We start from the raw sequence: 17,619 nt of genomic DNA on the forward strand, positions 1-17,619 counted from the left end.
TTCAATTATCCATGTGAGCAAAATCATACAATTAGCAGTAAGCCGTTTAAATATGACACGTAATATAATGGATGTATAACTTGCTTTAGGATTGTTTTTCATAATAAACTATTTTTTCACTGCAGTGTTCTGCATTCTTTACAATCCAGTTATTGAATAGTTGTTAGTGGTTTGTCATTCAGAATAAGAAAATTATTAATAAACTATTTAAATGTATTTTTACAGCTTGTTAAATCAAATTTTTTAATTAATTACTGCTTTATTGACTGAACCGTGCTGTTTTGTGACCTAATCTTGTGAGGACTATGCTTTGTAGATCCCTTATGAATGAAAATTATTTTATTTTAAAAACTTTAAGGCAATGAACAGCAGAGTTATTTAGAGCAAAAACAAATAGGCTACATTTCTGATCTGTATGAAAATGAATCTGTATAACTGTATCAATTGAAAATAAATCTTTGTAATATTTGCCTTTTATTTTGAATTAAGTTAGTTTGATAACAATCAGGAAAAGGCCTATTTGTAGTCACATTGAAATGGTCTATCAAAAATCTGTGCATAAATGAGATCGAGTGCTCAGGTCAGACACCGGGTGGGCCGGGACACTTTCCTCCCCCTAAAAACTTTACCCCTGACGTCGGCATCTCCATGGCAACTGCCAACAACAAATTAAACGTGAGAAAGTGTTCTCTGGGCGGCGCGTTCACAGCATGGTCAACAGTAAAATTCTTCCGGATACCGAGAAGATCCCGTGGAAAGTCATAGGTCGGCTTTAAGATTGCATTTTATATACCTATTAAATGTCTGAGGAAAGATAATGGCTTTGAGTTACCGGTCAGTGAAGTCAAACATCAGATCCAGAGGAACCCATCAGCCCTCTGCCCCAGTGGACAACATAAAGGAGATGCAGGTCTGCTTGATTTCAGTTACCACATATCATTTCCTCCATCTACTGTAATCTCACACATATAGGCCTGTACACTATTTAAATGCCATTGTGTGTGTGTGTTTATAATCTCCTCAGTAACAATATCACGTTTACTCTCTCTCGATCTCTCACTCAATAGTTTTGGTTTATTTTATTCTTTATTTGATTTATTTCTAAACACTTTTTTTTAAACACTGTCAATTTGTTAAGGTTTTAAATTATTTTTCTCGAATTAAAATAAACAAATAAAATAAATAATTGCCGATATTAAAATGCCTAATTAGGCCTACATTTTACAAAAACTGGCAGTGTATTTTACTCAAACGGTAATTTAGGTGTTTCCTTTAAAATAGGGGTAATCATAATTTTATTAGTTTTATTGTTATTATTAATAATAATGATATCAAACTGACAAAGACTCGTCGGTTTAAAGGAGGTTTCGAAATTTAGATTTCAAATAAATTACCTATTAACGTTACCAGTTTATACATCAACCAAGAGACGGCCACTGGAACCACAAGATGGCGGCAAAGCTCTGTAGTAATAGAACTCCTGTAAGTTGTAACAGCCATTTGCGGCATGGATTTGTGATTAGGGACGTTTAGTTATTCTGTAATATAGCATATTTTAATTCAGTAGAGATTAAGTCATGATATGAAATGTAGTACGTTCAGAATTAAAACTAAATATTTCCTCAGTCATTTGTAACACGTTACTGATTCACCGAACACGTTTTTACCTCATCCCCTTTCATAGCACATGGGATTCTCGTTTAAGCTTCATGTTTCATTTTAAAGTATCTTTTTAAAAGATTTACTTTTTATATTGTCTTATAACATAGGCTAACCCACTGACGATTCGGTGTGATTCATAAACTGTCGTCAAACTTGGTTTAGTCAAATTTGCTAGTTATTATACAGTGTCTCTTATACTTTTGAACGTTATGTGTAACGTTAGATGAGCTCATGTTCCACTGAGAATATTGTTTGTGACACTGCTGAAGTTTGTGTCATTGAGAAGACTACAATAGAAAAAAAAAACAATAGATGAAAACAAAGGTGGTTACTAACACATTTGTTTACACATTATTATCATACAAACACACACACACAAATCATTGAGTAATATTGAGTTAATGTGTAATAATAAAACACAAACCAAAACATTTTGAAAGGTTATTTTGGGAGGTAAGTAAGTAACATGCTTTATAGGGATATAAAATCCAGTGTAAATATGGAATTACATGTACAAAAACTTTTCTTTTAATACTTTTATGTCATTATTTTGGTGATCAAAAGGGCATAGGTGTGGATGTCAAATATACATCAAGGTTTTGATATCAAATGTTTGATTTTTTATGTGTTTCTGACGTAAAGGCGATTGCTGAGTATGAAACACTTGCTGAATTTTTTTAAGTGTTACAGGACAAATAAATACAGAAATGTTAGCACAATTTGAGTTACCTTGTGTTGCTGTATGGTATTTTCTCAGCATCTATGTTTTGTGGCAGTACAAGTGCAGGTTGTTATATGTGAATTGGTTTTTCAGTCACAGTTGTTGGTTTTGTTGAGTATACTTGCAGTTTATCTATTGACTTAAATTATTTCTAGTGACATTGCGAATGTAACCAGGAATATGAGCTAAGGGGATTCTTGATTTGGTGGCTAGATCATACATTGGGAGAAAAATTATTCAACACATCATGTTCTTTCCTGGGAATAATATTTCCAAAGTACATGTTGACATGGAATTGAACTAGATTTTGGTAAAAAAAAAAGAAAAACTAACAATACAAATATAAATATATATAATCAGGTGATTGGCTGGGTCATTCTACAGCTTAATTTTCTTTCATTTAAGAGTTTCATTAGCTGTGTTTTGGATCGTTGTCTTGCTGAAATTTCCACCCTGGTTTTATCTGCATCGTCCTGCTAATGTAGATGTTGGACTAAAGCAGCTAATATTCATTTACACTGAGGAAGGACGGAGGGTTGCTGAAGATCTACTGAGAGATTTCAGCTGCTGTCTGGGCTTTCTCTGTCTTTTTCTTCATGTATTTAATACTTTTCCCTCTGTCGTGTAATTTTATTACACGCAACTTAATTTGTAATCTAATTAGATTAGTTTTCTTTGCACATATGGATTTCTTTGGTTCTTATCTGTTATCTGGTGTATTTTCTTCATGAAACTGGAAACTTGGGGCTACATGATAATGGAAAAATCGGATATTGCAATATTTAGTTTTTCTGCAATATATATTGTGATAATTTCACCAGATGGTTTATATAACTCTATTTTAAGTTTTTATGGAGAGTTTAACTGTATTCAGGTACACAATAATAATAATAAAAAGTAAAATAACACTGTGGAGACTTTATTGTATAAATAATTAAGTACTATTAATATTTTTTAGACCTCCAATGGTCATATTGTCTTGTGACCAAAAATGTTGAACTTACTGTACATAGTCACAGGCTATAAAAATACATGCAAATGATCAACTTCTTTCTTGATTAGAGTGATTGTGTTTCTAGTCCAAATAAAAATCCATAAACTATGAATCATTTTTCAGACAAGTAAAAAATATTGTTTTGTTTTCAGAATTGTGTGAAAATCAGGCGTGTTTGTCCTTAAAACAAGAAAATAATCTGCTAGTAAAGTACAAAAAAACGTATTTTAGATTAAAATAAGAATACTTAACCCACTGGCAGATAATTTAGCTAGTTTTTACAGAAAATGTCTCTCTATTTTGACTTATTATTTCTGAAAAACAACCAATATTTTTACCTGTCTAGAAATTTAGATGGCGAGGCAGTGGCCCAGTAGTGCTGTCGCCTCTCAGCAAGAAGGTCGCTGGTTCGAACCTCGGCTCAATTGGCGTTTCTGTGTGGAGTTTGCATGTTCTCCCTGCCTTCGCGTGGGTTTCCTCCGGGTGTTCCGGTTTCCCCCACAGTCCAAAGACATGCGGTACAGGTCAATTGGGTAGGCTAAATTGTCCGTAGTGTATGTATGAGGGTGTGTGTGAATGTGTGTGTGGATGTTTCCCAGAGATGGGTTGCAGCTGGAAGGGCATCCGCTGCGTAAAAACTTGCTGGATAAGTTGGCGGTTCATTCCGTTGTGGCGACCCCGGATTAATAAAGGGACTAAACCGACAAGAAAATGAATGAATGAGAAATATAGATTCTTGGTCTAGAAAAAAGACAACAACTTTAAGAAAAGCATTAAGTAAGACTCAACATTATATCTATGCTGAAACATTATATTGTGCAGCCCTAGAATGAACCTAATGTTTACAGTGTGTGCATGTTTACTGCTGTAACCTAAGTGACAGACAGAATGAAAAACCAATGGTTACTGATCAAATTACATATCAAGCTAACTCATTGTTTATTTGATCTTTACTTATTTCAGGAACACCAAAAAAAAACCTGTAAATGATTCATCATCATGGCTAAGAATGGCAAGAATACCAAAAACAGCTCAGTCTGCAGTTTTAACATAGTAGCGCTTTACGTCTGCAAAGCCATAAATTGCCCCAATCAATGAATTCCCCAGCATCATGCCAGATTTATAATGCAACTGTTCTTATGAAGGCATGCAATGAGCGAGTTCTCCCTATTAAACGACAAACCACCTTTGATTCCTTACATGCATCTTTGAAAATATCGATTTTGATGTAAATGTTCTGAATCTGTGTTCTTGTTTGTGCTGATGTGAAGCATTATTGGATTTTGCACTTGAGCACAAGTTTTTTTTTCTGTTAGAGAATGTTTAAGAGTGGAAATTAATGAGGCCAAGGGGCTGACTCAGGACTATCAAGTGGACTCTGTAAACGCTGTGTGTGAGTGTGTGATAGAGCTCATGGGTATGTTCTTGACTTAGAAAGGCAGTTTGCGGATCCACTGCATAATTCAGATGGAGGCTCTTATTACACAAGCCTGTCAGTATGAGAAGATCTTGTAAAAAATAAATTAAAACATAAAAAATCATTCATACACTCTGTGAAATGTTGTCTTCTGCGATCATGAATGAAAGGTGATAAATGAGTTTGCGGGATTGTTTGCAGAAATCTTATGAAGACATACTAAGGAAAATGAAAGGGCTTTTCTATTGTTTTTGAAACTATGCCCTGCTGAAAAATCCAGCTTAAACCAGCCTAGGCTGGTTGGCTGGTTTTAGCTGGTCGACCAGGCTGGTTTTAGAGGGGTTTTGGCCATTTCCAGGCTGGTTTCCAGCCATTTCCAGCCTGGTCCTAGCTGGTCAGGCTGGGAGATGACCAGCTAAAACCAGCTTGACCAGCCTAGCCAAGCTGGGAGTCCAGCCAAAACCAGCTATATCCAGCTTAAACCAGGCTGGTCAAGCTGGTTTTAGCTGGATTTGGCTGGTAATTTTCCAGCCTGACCAGCTAAGACCAGGCTGGAAATGGCTGGAAACCAGCCTGGAAATGCCCAAAACCACTCTAAAACCAGCCTGGTCAACCAGCTAAAACCAGCCAACCAGCCTAGGCTGGTTTAAGCTGGATTTTTCAGCAGGGTGTAGTTAATGGCATTTTTTGCGACATCTCCATCCATAGTTACAAAAAAGCACTTTTTTTGGGGTATACTCTAAGTGCTTTGGTGCTTTAGTTATTTTTTTAATTAAAGTTGCTTTTGTATTCACATTGGGTCATTTTTGAACAATGGCAGCCTTACTATACTGTTTACCATGCTACTCTGAATATTCACTCTGAAATAGCATGTAAGTGTGGCTAAGTAATAAATGTAATTCCTGCACGCCGCTAACTTAACACTAACTATGGCGAATGACATGAACTAGTGGGTTGTTTGTCTGCTGTTGTGACGCGGTGCGCGCGATTTCAGAGGGTGTGGCTTTGAATTACAGTCCCTCCTTGCCTTCCAAAGGTAATATGCTAAGCGGTTAGCATTTTGGCAGATCACCTACTGAACCTTTAAACACAATGTTCAACATTTCATCTGTGGAGTTTCTTTGGTAAAAAACAGTAAACAGAAAAACCAACTTATATTTTAAATATCACATCGAATTTCTGTAGCTTGAACCTGTTCCATCCATTTGCTGTTGTACAAAGTTTCACTTTTATTAGTAGATGGTTAACAAACTATAAACAACTGGTCTGTAAAGTGTGAGTAAATATATTAGTTAAGTGTTAGTTATTAGCCTATGTATGTTATTGGGACGTTATTCGTTGTAACTATTACTCATTTACTAACAGTTAATAAATGAAGAATAGTTCCAACTTTAGAATAACGTCCTAATAACAAACTATTAACTGATACTTAGCAAGTCTTAAGTAAGTAATTTACTAACAGCTTGTTCATGATATATTACAATTTTTTTAGTAACTTTAGAATTACTATCTTTTAGAACTAGTTAATAGATCATTAATAAACTTATTTAATGAGTTACAAATGACTTGTTATATAAAAGTTAATAGTTTGTTAAATATTTTTAACTGTGCCTTATAGATAGCCAATAGATAACTTACAAGCTGTTAGTAAACAAGTTATAAATGACTTGTTAACTGTATTTTAATGATTTATAACTATAATACATTATTAATAGATCATGAACAAGCTGTTGGTAAATTCCTTACTAAAGACTTGTTAAGTATCAGTTAATAGTTTATATATGTTATTGGGACGTTATTCTAAAGTTGCAACTATTTTTCATTTATTTCCTCTTAGTAAATGAGGAATAGCTGCAACTTTAGAATAACGTCCCAATAACATACATAAGCTAAGAACTAAAACTTAACTAGTATGTTAACTCACACTTTACAGATCAGTTTTTTTCATAGTTTGTTTACCATCTACTAATACCAGTGAAACTTTGTAAAACAGCAAATGGATGGAACAAGTTCAAGCTTAAGAAATTTGATTTAAAATTTGAAAACATATAATATTTGTACCTTAACCTTGTTCCACTCATAGTCTTTTCTGTGTGCTGTATTTTACCAAAGAAACTCCACAGATGAAATGTTGAACATTGTGTTTAATGTATAGAAACACACATAGCCATTACATGGCAGAACAGCAGTATACAACAGAATACAAACCCATGAGGTTTGGGCACTTTTTGTGCTAAACATAAAAACTAAATAAATACAAAATTATTTTATTAGAAAAGTTTCACTGGTATTATTAGATGTTTAACAAACTATGAACAACTGATTCTAAAGTGTACCTTTTTTAGGTATAGTTAAAATGATTAAAATACAGTTAACAAGTCATTTATATCTTGTTAACTAACAGCTTGTAAGTTATTTATTTATCTGTAAGACATAGTTATAAATAAGTAACAAACTATTAACTATTAATTAAATTTAACAAGTCATTTATAACTCATTAATTAACAGTTTATTAATTGACTATTAACTTGTTATAACAATTTTTTTTAAATAATTAACAAAATATTAACTATTATTTAACAAGATTCATTGTTTTTCATTTATATAATCATACCTGTGCATCTTACCCATTTGCTATAGCTTTAAAAAGTGATGTGTTACCCAGTTTCTATATGATTTGAATACAGTTCATTCACATTCATAAGTCAGTTCAACAAGCCATGAATGGTCATTTTGTTCTTTTCACAATGCGAATAAATAGTTGCGTTGTATTGTCATTGTCTCACTGACGAATAAAGTGTTGGTTTGTAAGGTGTGAATATTGCGTCTCATCCTTCAGAGGGCCGGCTTCCTGTCTGTAACTGTAGACTGAACATCAATGGTCTATTTAGTCTCATAGGTGACATCTGAGAAGGTCCTCCAAGACCTCCTCTGCTAACCAAATGGAGGACAGGTGATCGCGCAATACCAAATATCAGACAGAGAGCCAACGAACGGGAAAACCATTTTTAAACAAAATCTTAGTTTAGTTTACCATATCAGACAGCTAGATGTGAGCTCATGTGGCGCTAATCCGGGAATAATTTGAGCACTTGACCTCACTCAGGGTAACAATGTTGCCACGTACTCCCGACTTTCAAAACAAGGTAAGATGAACCTTTGCTTCTCAGGTTTACAGTGCCTTCGCAAATGGAGAGTGTAGCATCCAAAATTAAAAGGCTTAAGCAGAATGCAGAAATGTAGAATTTTTTGTTCTAAATTTAGTAAGTTAACTTACATTTTTGGAAGTAGTGAACTGTTTTGATCAGGGTAGATTGATGATTTCATGTATATTCTCATTTGTAACAAAAAAGTCCAAATCCAATTCCTAAATGGAAAAAAAACTTTTAAAAAATACACAAAATCAATTCGTAAATTCTGTTTTGAAATTACAAATTTGGATTTGTGTATTTGTGAATCGTGTCTTGAATTTACAAATGAGATTTTTGCATTTATGAATCGCGTTTTGAATTTATTAATTGGATTTGTGTATTTATGAATTTGATTTTGAATTTAGGAATTGGAATTGTGTATTTATCAATCATATTTTAAATTTAGAAATTGGATTTGTGTATTTATTAATCGTATTTTGAATTTACAAATTTGGATTTGTGTATTTTTGAATCGTGTTTTGTATTTACGAATTTATTTGTATAATTTTGAATTGTGTTTTGAATTAAGGCATTGGATTTGTATATTTATGAATTTTGTTTTAAATTTATGAATTGGATTTGTTTATTTTTGAATCATATTTTGATTTTAGGAATTGGATTTGTGTATTTATGAATCGTGTTTTGAATTTACATATTGAATTTCTGTATTTATGAATCGTGTTTTGAGTTTAAAAATTTGATTTGTGTATTTTTAAATAATATTTTGAATTTATCAATTGAATTTGTATAGTTTTAAATAGTGTTTTGAATTCACAAATTGAATTTGTGTATTTTTGAATAGTGTTTTGAATTTACGAATTTGATTCGTATAATTTTGAATTGTGTTTTGAATTTTGAAATTGGATTTGTGTATTTTTGAATCGTATTTTGAGCCTACAAATTAGATTTGTATATTTTTAAATCATGTTTTAAGTTTATGAATTGGATTTTGTAAATGTGAATTGTTGTGGATGTATGAATTTTTAAATGTAAATGTATTATTTTTGAGACTGATCTGGCTCCATATTATAGGGGCTCCATATCATTGTGGTTTGAATCTTCCTTCCTGTGTTGTTTTGAAACTGCGCATGTACAGATATTGCTCCAACTATAGACCAAAATCCTTTCATTCATTTTAATTAAGCGAGCTGTTTAAATTTGTAAACTTACTTTAATTAATTACTTTAATTACTTAATTTACTCATAATTTATCATTTACTTGTTTTTAAAACTTTATGAGTTTGTTTCTTGTTAAAATGCAAAAGAAGATAAGTGAAGAAAGCTGGAAACCTGTAACCACAGACTATAATTAATAGTTTTCCCTACTATTGTGGTTAATGGGTACAGTTTTTCAACTTTCTTCACAAATCTTCTTTTGAGTTTAATAGAAAACAGATACTCATTAAAGTTTAAAACCACTTAAAGTTGAGTCAATTTTCATTTTTGACATGAACTAACCCTTTAACCCTACACATTATCTTATTTTTTCATGTACTGTAGAGCCTTAACATCCCAAACACAAAATATCAAAACTGTTGAAAGATTCTGATTATTTTAGAATAGCTTTGTAATCGTTTGAACATCTCTGTGTTAGCATAAACCGCCATGTTTGTTTGCAGACTGATGGTCTTTGCTCATCTGGAAAATTTTCCTCTGATAAGGTTAGCTTTTTTATTTGTCGTTTATGTTGTGTTGCTAGGCGATGGTTGGTGTTCATGCCTTATCATTTATTTTCAGTTGTTTTGTCAGTCATGGTCGAGGAAGCACTGGTCTGTGATTCCCACGCTAACTGCACGCTCCCATTAGCTGCACAGGTCAATTGCTATGTTATGCATCTGCTTGCCCAGGCTTGTTAGCCTCTTTTTGTTGGACTATGAATCTTTATCTTTTTTTTCATTGCTGTCCAGATTGCTTCACTGGACACTGGTGACTGTTACCTGTGTCATATTTAACTTAAATCTGCTTGTTAACAGTGAAAGGTCAAATGTGATTAGTTGAGTATGAATGATGTAATTTTCCTCACTGTTTTGTCACACACCTCATAACAACAGGTTAAAGGCACTAGCACTGACTCTTCACAGCAAGAAGGTTGCTGGTTTGAGTCTTGGCTGGGTCATATGGCATTTCTGTGTGGAGTTTGCATGTTCTCCCTGTGTTTGCAATTTGGTGCAAACTATGGGCTCTATTTTAATGATCTAGGCAGAAAGTCTAAAGTGCATGGCGCAAAAGCATTCAGGATGTGTCTGAATCCACTTTTGCTAATTTAAGGACCAACTGGTCAGGGCGTATGTTCAGGTTTGTGCTTATTCTCTTAATGAGTTATAGGGGTGTTTTGAGCATAATGTGCATTAAACCAATCAGAGTCTCATCTAACCTTCCCTTTAAGATTCAGTTGCGTTGTGACATGCCGCGTTTGCTATTTACATTTACATACTTACATACTTTGTAAGTGGAAAAACTGAATGCTCCACTAGCAAGAAAACAGTTAAACAGACCATCTGCAGCGCAAGGATAAAGAACGAGCCTCCTCCATTTGGCCACTTTACTTTCTCTTTATTTTACTTTTACTCTTTACTTTACTCCTTTACTTCCGTGGATAAGGAAACAGTGTTGTACTCACTCCAATGAAGACATTCATTAGCCTACATAATTTATTTTGTTTGTTAAGCCCAAAGATTTGTTTCAAAACTATTTCTAAATTCAGTTTTAATTTCCAGCAAACAAATAAATGAAGAATAATAACGAAGTGTGCTCAAATCTAGTTATTTCCAAACACACGTTCCATTTTTATCACCCATATGGTGATGCAGATGTCTCCAAAACTCGACAGATGGACAAACCTAAACTTGTTTGTATTAAAACAAATAGAAATATCCATATAATCAATACTACTACTAATAATAATAACATTACACAAATGCAAATTGTCATGAAAAACTGAAAAAAAGCCCCTAGTCATAAAGAAGGCATTGAGGTAGTGGTTTTAATATTTATGTAGAAAATAATAATTTTTCTAACATTTTAATCTTTTAATTTTTTTCATATGTAAAGATCTTTGTGTATTGCTGTACATCCTGTGTGTGTTAAGCTATGTGTATGCGTTTTGGACCAGCACATAACTAATGCTCTCTGCGCTGGACTTATTTGGTCAATGTTAGCAACGCACCAACAATGCGCCTTAACACACCTCCTTTATAGATATATTATATATAGATATTTTCTGTCATTTCTGTCAAAGATCAATTTTTTATACTCAAATTTATTTAGTTTTTTAAGTAAAAGTGAGGATTAAAAAGTGATAAGCTATCACTGAAGCTATCTGTAAATTCTATAGAAGGTATATTGTTAAAAAAAATAAGAAAAGAAAAAAATTCCATGGTATTCCCCAGGGTTTTGTCCTAGGTCCTACATATTTTAGTATTTACAAGCTTTGGGACAGATTATTAAAAAACAATGGTTTGGTGTTCCATTTCTATGCTGATGATACCCAAACTGATATGTGATGACATTTATATGCTGATGATAGCCAAAATATGCTGATGATACCAACCCAGGCTCATTCTGGAAACATAGCCCCGCGGACGTTTCTGGCGAAATGCGTCCCTGGAGTTACGTATTTGTGCAGTTTTAGTTCAATTTGTTCACAAATCCAAGAGAGGCCGCTGTGCTCGCTTTTTCGCGTCTCGAACGCCTCTCGCGAGCGCTCGCCGTTCGTGCCCATGCTGTTCTCGCTTAAAAAGCCGCTGGAGGCCGCTGTCGAGCGACCATTTGTCCGACTGACTGAATGACTGAACGATTAACTGGGTGGCCGGCCAATCGGCTGACCCAGCCACCCTCCTCCTCCACCTCCTCCTTCTTCCCTAAACCCAAGTGAAAATTTACGAAAGCCGTCCAGAAAAAGAAAAACCCTCGTCCGATTTGACCGCGTTTTCGGATTTCACCGCATTCTCGCCTCGTTACGAACTTATTTGCTTTATTTTTTGGATTATGTTTTTTATCTTACCTGATTTCTGGAACCGCTCTTCCCTGAACTCAAACCCCGTTGTACGATGCGGCTGGCTCCTCCTCCTCCGGGCCTCCGCCCCACTGACGTAACACGACGAGCTAACCGGACAAACTGGTTGTGGCGGGAAAGCCCTCAACATGGAGGAGGTGAGCCGTCAGCCCAGTCGGCGAGCGCGAAGAGGAGCAGCATCATACTGCCCCATAGCGTTCGATTGAAAAAACGAAATGCAGCCATACGTAACTCCATGTAAATCGCGGTCTACGTTTTCACAATGAGCTTTGGTTGGATGATACCCACTTGATTTTCTTTTTGATCCTCATCCTTGTCTCTTGATATCAAGATTATTTCAAAATATGCCTTTTTACCTCACGAACATTGGCAGAGTTAAGCCCTTCCTATCAGGAAGTCTTTCCGAAGTCTCATGTGTAAAGTCTTGTACATGCATTTGCTACCTAGGGATGATTATTGTAATGGTCTTTATAGTGGTTTACCTGCAAAATCTGCCAGCAGCACATACAGAACTCTTTACTTTTACTCTGTCCTATCAGCAAGACAAATGAACCTGCGCTGTCTTCTAGTCCATGCCTGTATTGATTTTAAAACCCTTGTTTTAGCTTACAAAGCTCTACAAGGAACTGCTCCCTCATATATATGTGATTTAATTACCTTTTATAGGCTTTCACAATCTCTCTATTCAGCAGAATCATTACTTCTCCAAAAACCTCTTTGCAGATTAAAAAACCGTATGAAATGCACACTCGTTGCCTGTTAGAAGGGCCTCCACATTATGTTTTGATTTAGTGGTGTAAATTTGGCCTGTAGGTCAAAATCTAATAGACATCTAATACTTGTTCAAAAATAGACTAATGATCAATTGGAATAAAAATGAATGTCTACACATGTGAAGTCTGTCTAATCTGTCTATTTAACGACTAGTCCAGTTTTAAGCTATTGGACATCTATTAGAATTTCACTGACCGCCCAAAGTTAGCCTTGTTTTAGCCAAGATCATCATCCGTTAGAAAGGTTGAATTTACAAATGAGAGTAGGTTTACATGTATGTTTTAGTGTCATGTAGGTTTACATGACAGCTGCATTTGGGACATATGTAATTTATTTCCGCTGTCATAAAACATATCCTTGTTGTGTTACATATAAGCAAAAAATTGGATTTGGGTCACATTTAACTGACTGACAGTGTAAATTTTGACTTAGACATTAATTTTAAAAGCCATGTCATGTCTTATACAGCGGTTAAAATAAGTATTGAACACATCACTATTTTTTTTCAAAAAACGTATATCTAAAGGTGCTGTTGACTTGAAAATTTCAACAGATGTCAGAAACAACTAAAGTAATCCATATATATATATATATATATATATATATATATATATATATATATATATATATATATATATATATATATATATATATATACATACAAATATAAGAAAACATAACAAATTAGTTTGTGTAATGACATAAAATGTCACAGGAACATATTGAACTCATGAAGAAAGGGAGGTGTAAAAGGGCATGGAAAGCACAGACAGCAGCTTTAATTTCTTACTAGTTATTTAGCCTGTAAATGAACACTTTGACTGAAAAAATATATATATTTGGATCCAACTTAAAAAAAAATACTGTACTTTGTTACAGATAAAAAGTTTTGTCTTTCTCAACATATAATTTAACATTGGGTCAGACTTTAAATTTGATTTAATATATAATTCAAAAATATTTATTGTGGTCGAGAAAAACCTTTGCTAAAACATATTTTTATGGAAAAGCTATCATTTTATCCTTAGATCAAGGTATAATTTGGCTTTGAACCAACCTAAAAAGATAAGACAATTAAACACCCCATGCAGCTTTAAAATTATTATAATGTTAAGGGAACTATCTTTGACTATTATTAACATTTGTTTGATGATCTGAAACATTAGAGTGTGACAAACATGCAAAAAAAAAGAAGAAGAAATCAGTACGGGCAAACACTTTTTCACACTTTAAATATAAATGTAGTTTACACACAAGCATAGCACTGAGATTTGCTCTTATATGAAAGGCAAAGATGATGAAAAACTGATACATCATATAGTAATGTGATTTCATTCATGAAAATGCTGACATATGCATGATAATTGTTGGAGGCTGCTACTCTCAGTTAATTTGCATCGGATTATGGCAATATCACACAAACAAATAACGAAATAAGCTACAGTTGCTAATGCAATATATATGAATTTCATCTCTGGCTCCTCCTAGGTAGACATCTAAAAGGCGTAGACTCTGGGGTTTAGAACTGGTATTCAGAACAAGCTCTCAGCTACCAGGATGAAATGCATTAAATATTTATTGCTAAGCTGAGCTCCTACCTGCCACGTCTACAACCCAAGTGTTGTGGTATAGGTGAGAACAGCTTGGGGACAGTAAGATGTCAAGGAGATTAAATGGGCTGAATGTTGCTATCTGTCATCCATGGTGTTATTTCTCTGTCTCCCAGGCTCCTATATCTGATCTGAAGTCTGTTGTAAAATGAAAAACTTTGGATGGCATTAGGGAATCCGTTATCCAAGGCTGAGAAGGCATATATAAGAGGTGTTTTCTAGAATGCAGTTGAAGTCAGAATTATTACCCCCCCTGAATTATTAGCTCCCCTGTTTTATTTTTTTTCCCCAATTTCTGTTTAATGGAGGGAAGATTGTTTCAGCACATTTCTAAGCATAATAGTTTTAAAAACCTATTTCTAATAACTGATTTATTTTATCTTTGCCATGATGACAGAAGATAATATTTTACTTGATATTTTTCAAGACACTTCTACACAGCTTAAAGAGACATTTAAAGGCTTTACTAGGTTAATAAGGTGAACTAGGCAGGTTAGGGTAATTAGGCAAGTTATTCTATAACAATGGTTTGTTCTGTAGACTATCGAAAAAAAAATTAGCTTAAAGGGGCTAATAATTTTGTCCCAAAAATAGTTTTTAAAAAATTCAAAACTGCATTTATTTTAGCCGAAATAAAACAAATAAGACTTTTTCTAGAATATATATATATATATATATATATATATATATATATATATATATATATATATATATATATATATATATATATATATATATATATCAGTGTTTTCTTGTGGATCTCATATCAGCTGTGGCGGCAGGCCTTTTTTTTACACAGATCTACCAACTACCTGTGGCGTTATTTTAATGACAAATGTCGAGAGCGCAGTATTACAAGACAAGATCGCATTTATGTAATAGCCTGCGAGCATGCCAATCTCTTTATTTGTTATTTTATTTATTTATTTTTTTTATTTTGTTTTTTTTTAAATTCCCAGCTTCATATATATATATATATATATATATATATATATATATATATATATATATATATATATATATATATATATATATATATATATATATATATATATATATATATATGTATATATATTCTACTTCAAACAATGCTGCAATTGCTTATTTGTTACCATTGTATCTTGAATATATCTCGGAGGCATTACTTTTGCAACGTGAGTTCTTGAGCATCTGTTGTCTGCCTGCAAAATGTTTCTGAGCTCCTTGGCTCACTTTTGTTTTTTTACAGTGTTACCTAGCACCCCAGTATAGCCACTTTTACTGTCTCTCACTGCTTTTATGAGGGGCCCAGTCTGTTCAAAAGCTTTGTTCGGTTCCCTTCTTTTATTCTGCACAAGGACCCTAAAACGTTTTAGTTTATACTGTCACGAGAGAAAAGTGGGAAAACGACAAATATACGTCCAGACTGGATAACAGATTTCTTGCTTGGATGTAGTCTGAACTCATTTTTGCATTTTTTACTACACTTGGATGTACACTTGTTATCTGTTGAAGTTTTGAGACTTATGCACGTTGTCTGTTCGAGTAAAGATAAAGCTACATGATCATTTGGGCAGACTTTACGTGTAAAATCTCATGGATAATGATCATAAACAGAAGAAATCTGGGAGATGTAAGACAGAAGTGCAGTCTTCAATCATCTCAAACAGTCAGATTGCTGCGTTTAAAGTATGTATGGCTTCAAGTTCTGATGCTGCTTTTAAAAAAAATATTTAGTGAAGCTAATTTGATAAGTACTGTTTTTGTATGTGTGTGATCGTTTTGGATTTGTTAAAAAAAATATTAAAACAGGTCATTCTCAAATAAGACATCTTTGTTAAAAAATATCTGTTGGAATGATACGAGGTTCAGTATGTGTGATATTTTTGGACTTTAGTACTTTTAGTTTATGGTTATGTATTAATTTTTTTATTAGTGAAGTCTTTAGTGTAATTGTCTGCTTTTTAAAATGTGTTAAATAAGTATTATAAGATCATTTTTAAGTCTGATAAATGTGTCTTTTTCAGCAGTTTCAATAGAAGGAAAAAAATTATGAAGAAAGAAAATTAGTCTCTGGTACTGCTGTTATTACAATCATGACAAGATGTTTAGAGAAACATGTGTGATTATTTGTTATGGAATTAACCAGAGGATGATTTAAAATTTCAAAATGTTAAGATTGAAAGAAATATAGAAATATAGTATTAATAAATAAAAAAATTAAATCTAATTTATATTTGTATGGCTTCATGTCCTGATGCTGATGTAAAAAAATATATATATAATTTAGTCAGGCCAATTCGACAAGTACTGTTTTTGTATGTGTATCATCATTTTGAAATTACTAAAAATAAAAAAAGTAAAACAGGTCATACTCAAATAGGACAAAACTATGCTACAAACATCTGTTGAAATGATATTAGGTCCAGTATGTGTAAAATTTTGTGACTTTAGTATGTTTAATTTATGGTTATGTATCCTAATTTGTATTAGTGAAGTACTTATTGTTATTTTCTGCTTCTTATAAAGTATTAAATAAGCATTATAAAGACATTTTAAGTGTGATAAAATTGTCTTTTTTTAGCAATTTGAAAAAAGGAAATTAGTCCCTGGTACTGCTGTTATAACAGTCATGACAAGATGCGAAGAGAAAAGTGCGATTATTTGTTATGGAATTAACCAGAGGATGATTTAAAATTTCAAAATGTTAAGATTAAAAGAAATATAGAAATATGGTATTAATAAATAAATTAAATTAAATCTAATTTATATTTGTATGGCTTCATGTCCTGATGCTGATGTTAAAAAAAATTATTTAGTCAGGCTAATTCGACAAGTACTGTTTTTGTATGCGTGTCATCATTTTGAAATTACTAAAAATAAAACAAATAAATAAAACAGGTCATTCTCAAATAGGACATAACTATGCTACAAACATCTGTTGGAATGATATGAGGTCCAGTATCATTTTGTGACTTTAGTATATTTAATTTATGGTTATGTATCCTAATTTATATAACAGCAGTACCAGGGACTAATTTCCTAATTTCCGCTGAAAAAAGACAAATTTATCACACTTACAATGTCTTTATAATGCTTATTTAATACTTTATAAGAAGCAGAAAATAACAATAAATTATATTGGTTTTATATACTTATTATAATATATAATACTTATTGTTATTTTCTGCTTCTTATAAAGTATTAAATAAGCATTATAAAGACATTTTAAGTGTGATCAATTTGTCTTTTTTCA

At 32.9% G+C, this 17,619-nt stretch overlaps 1 protein-coding gene across 10 annotated transcripts in view; it reads left to right on the top strand.

Moving 5' to 3' along the window:
• The first annotated feature begins 671 nt into the window (after nucleotides 1–671).
• dnah5 (dynein, axonemal, heavy chain 5) overlaps nucleotides 672–17,619 on the top strand; it is a 242,680-nt gene continuing 225,732 nt past the window's right edge. For all 10 annotated transcript variants that reach the window (XM_073925786.1, XM_073925788.1, XM_073925787.1 and 7 more), the window contains exon 1: nucleotides 672–910. In XM_073925786.1, the coding sequence (XP_073781887.1) occupies nucleotides 818–910 (93 nt within the window). In that variant the 5' untranslated portion in view covers nucleotides 672–817. The remainder of the gene's footprint in view (nucleotides 911–17,619) is intronic.

The sequence above is a fragment of the Danio rerio genome, chromosome 16 (assembly GCF_049306965.1).
Source record: "Danio rerio strain Tuebingen ecotype United States chromosome 16, GRCz12tu, whole genome shotgun sequence".
NCBI classification, from domain to species: domain Eukaryota; kingdom Metazoa; phylum Chordata; class Actinopteri; order Cypriniformes; family Danionidae; genus Danio; species Danio rerio.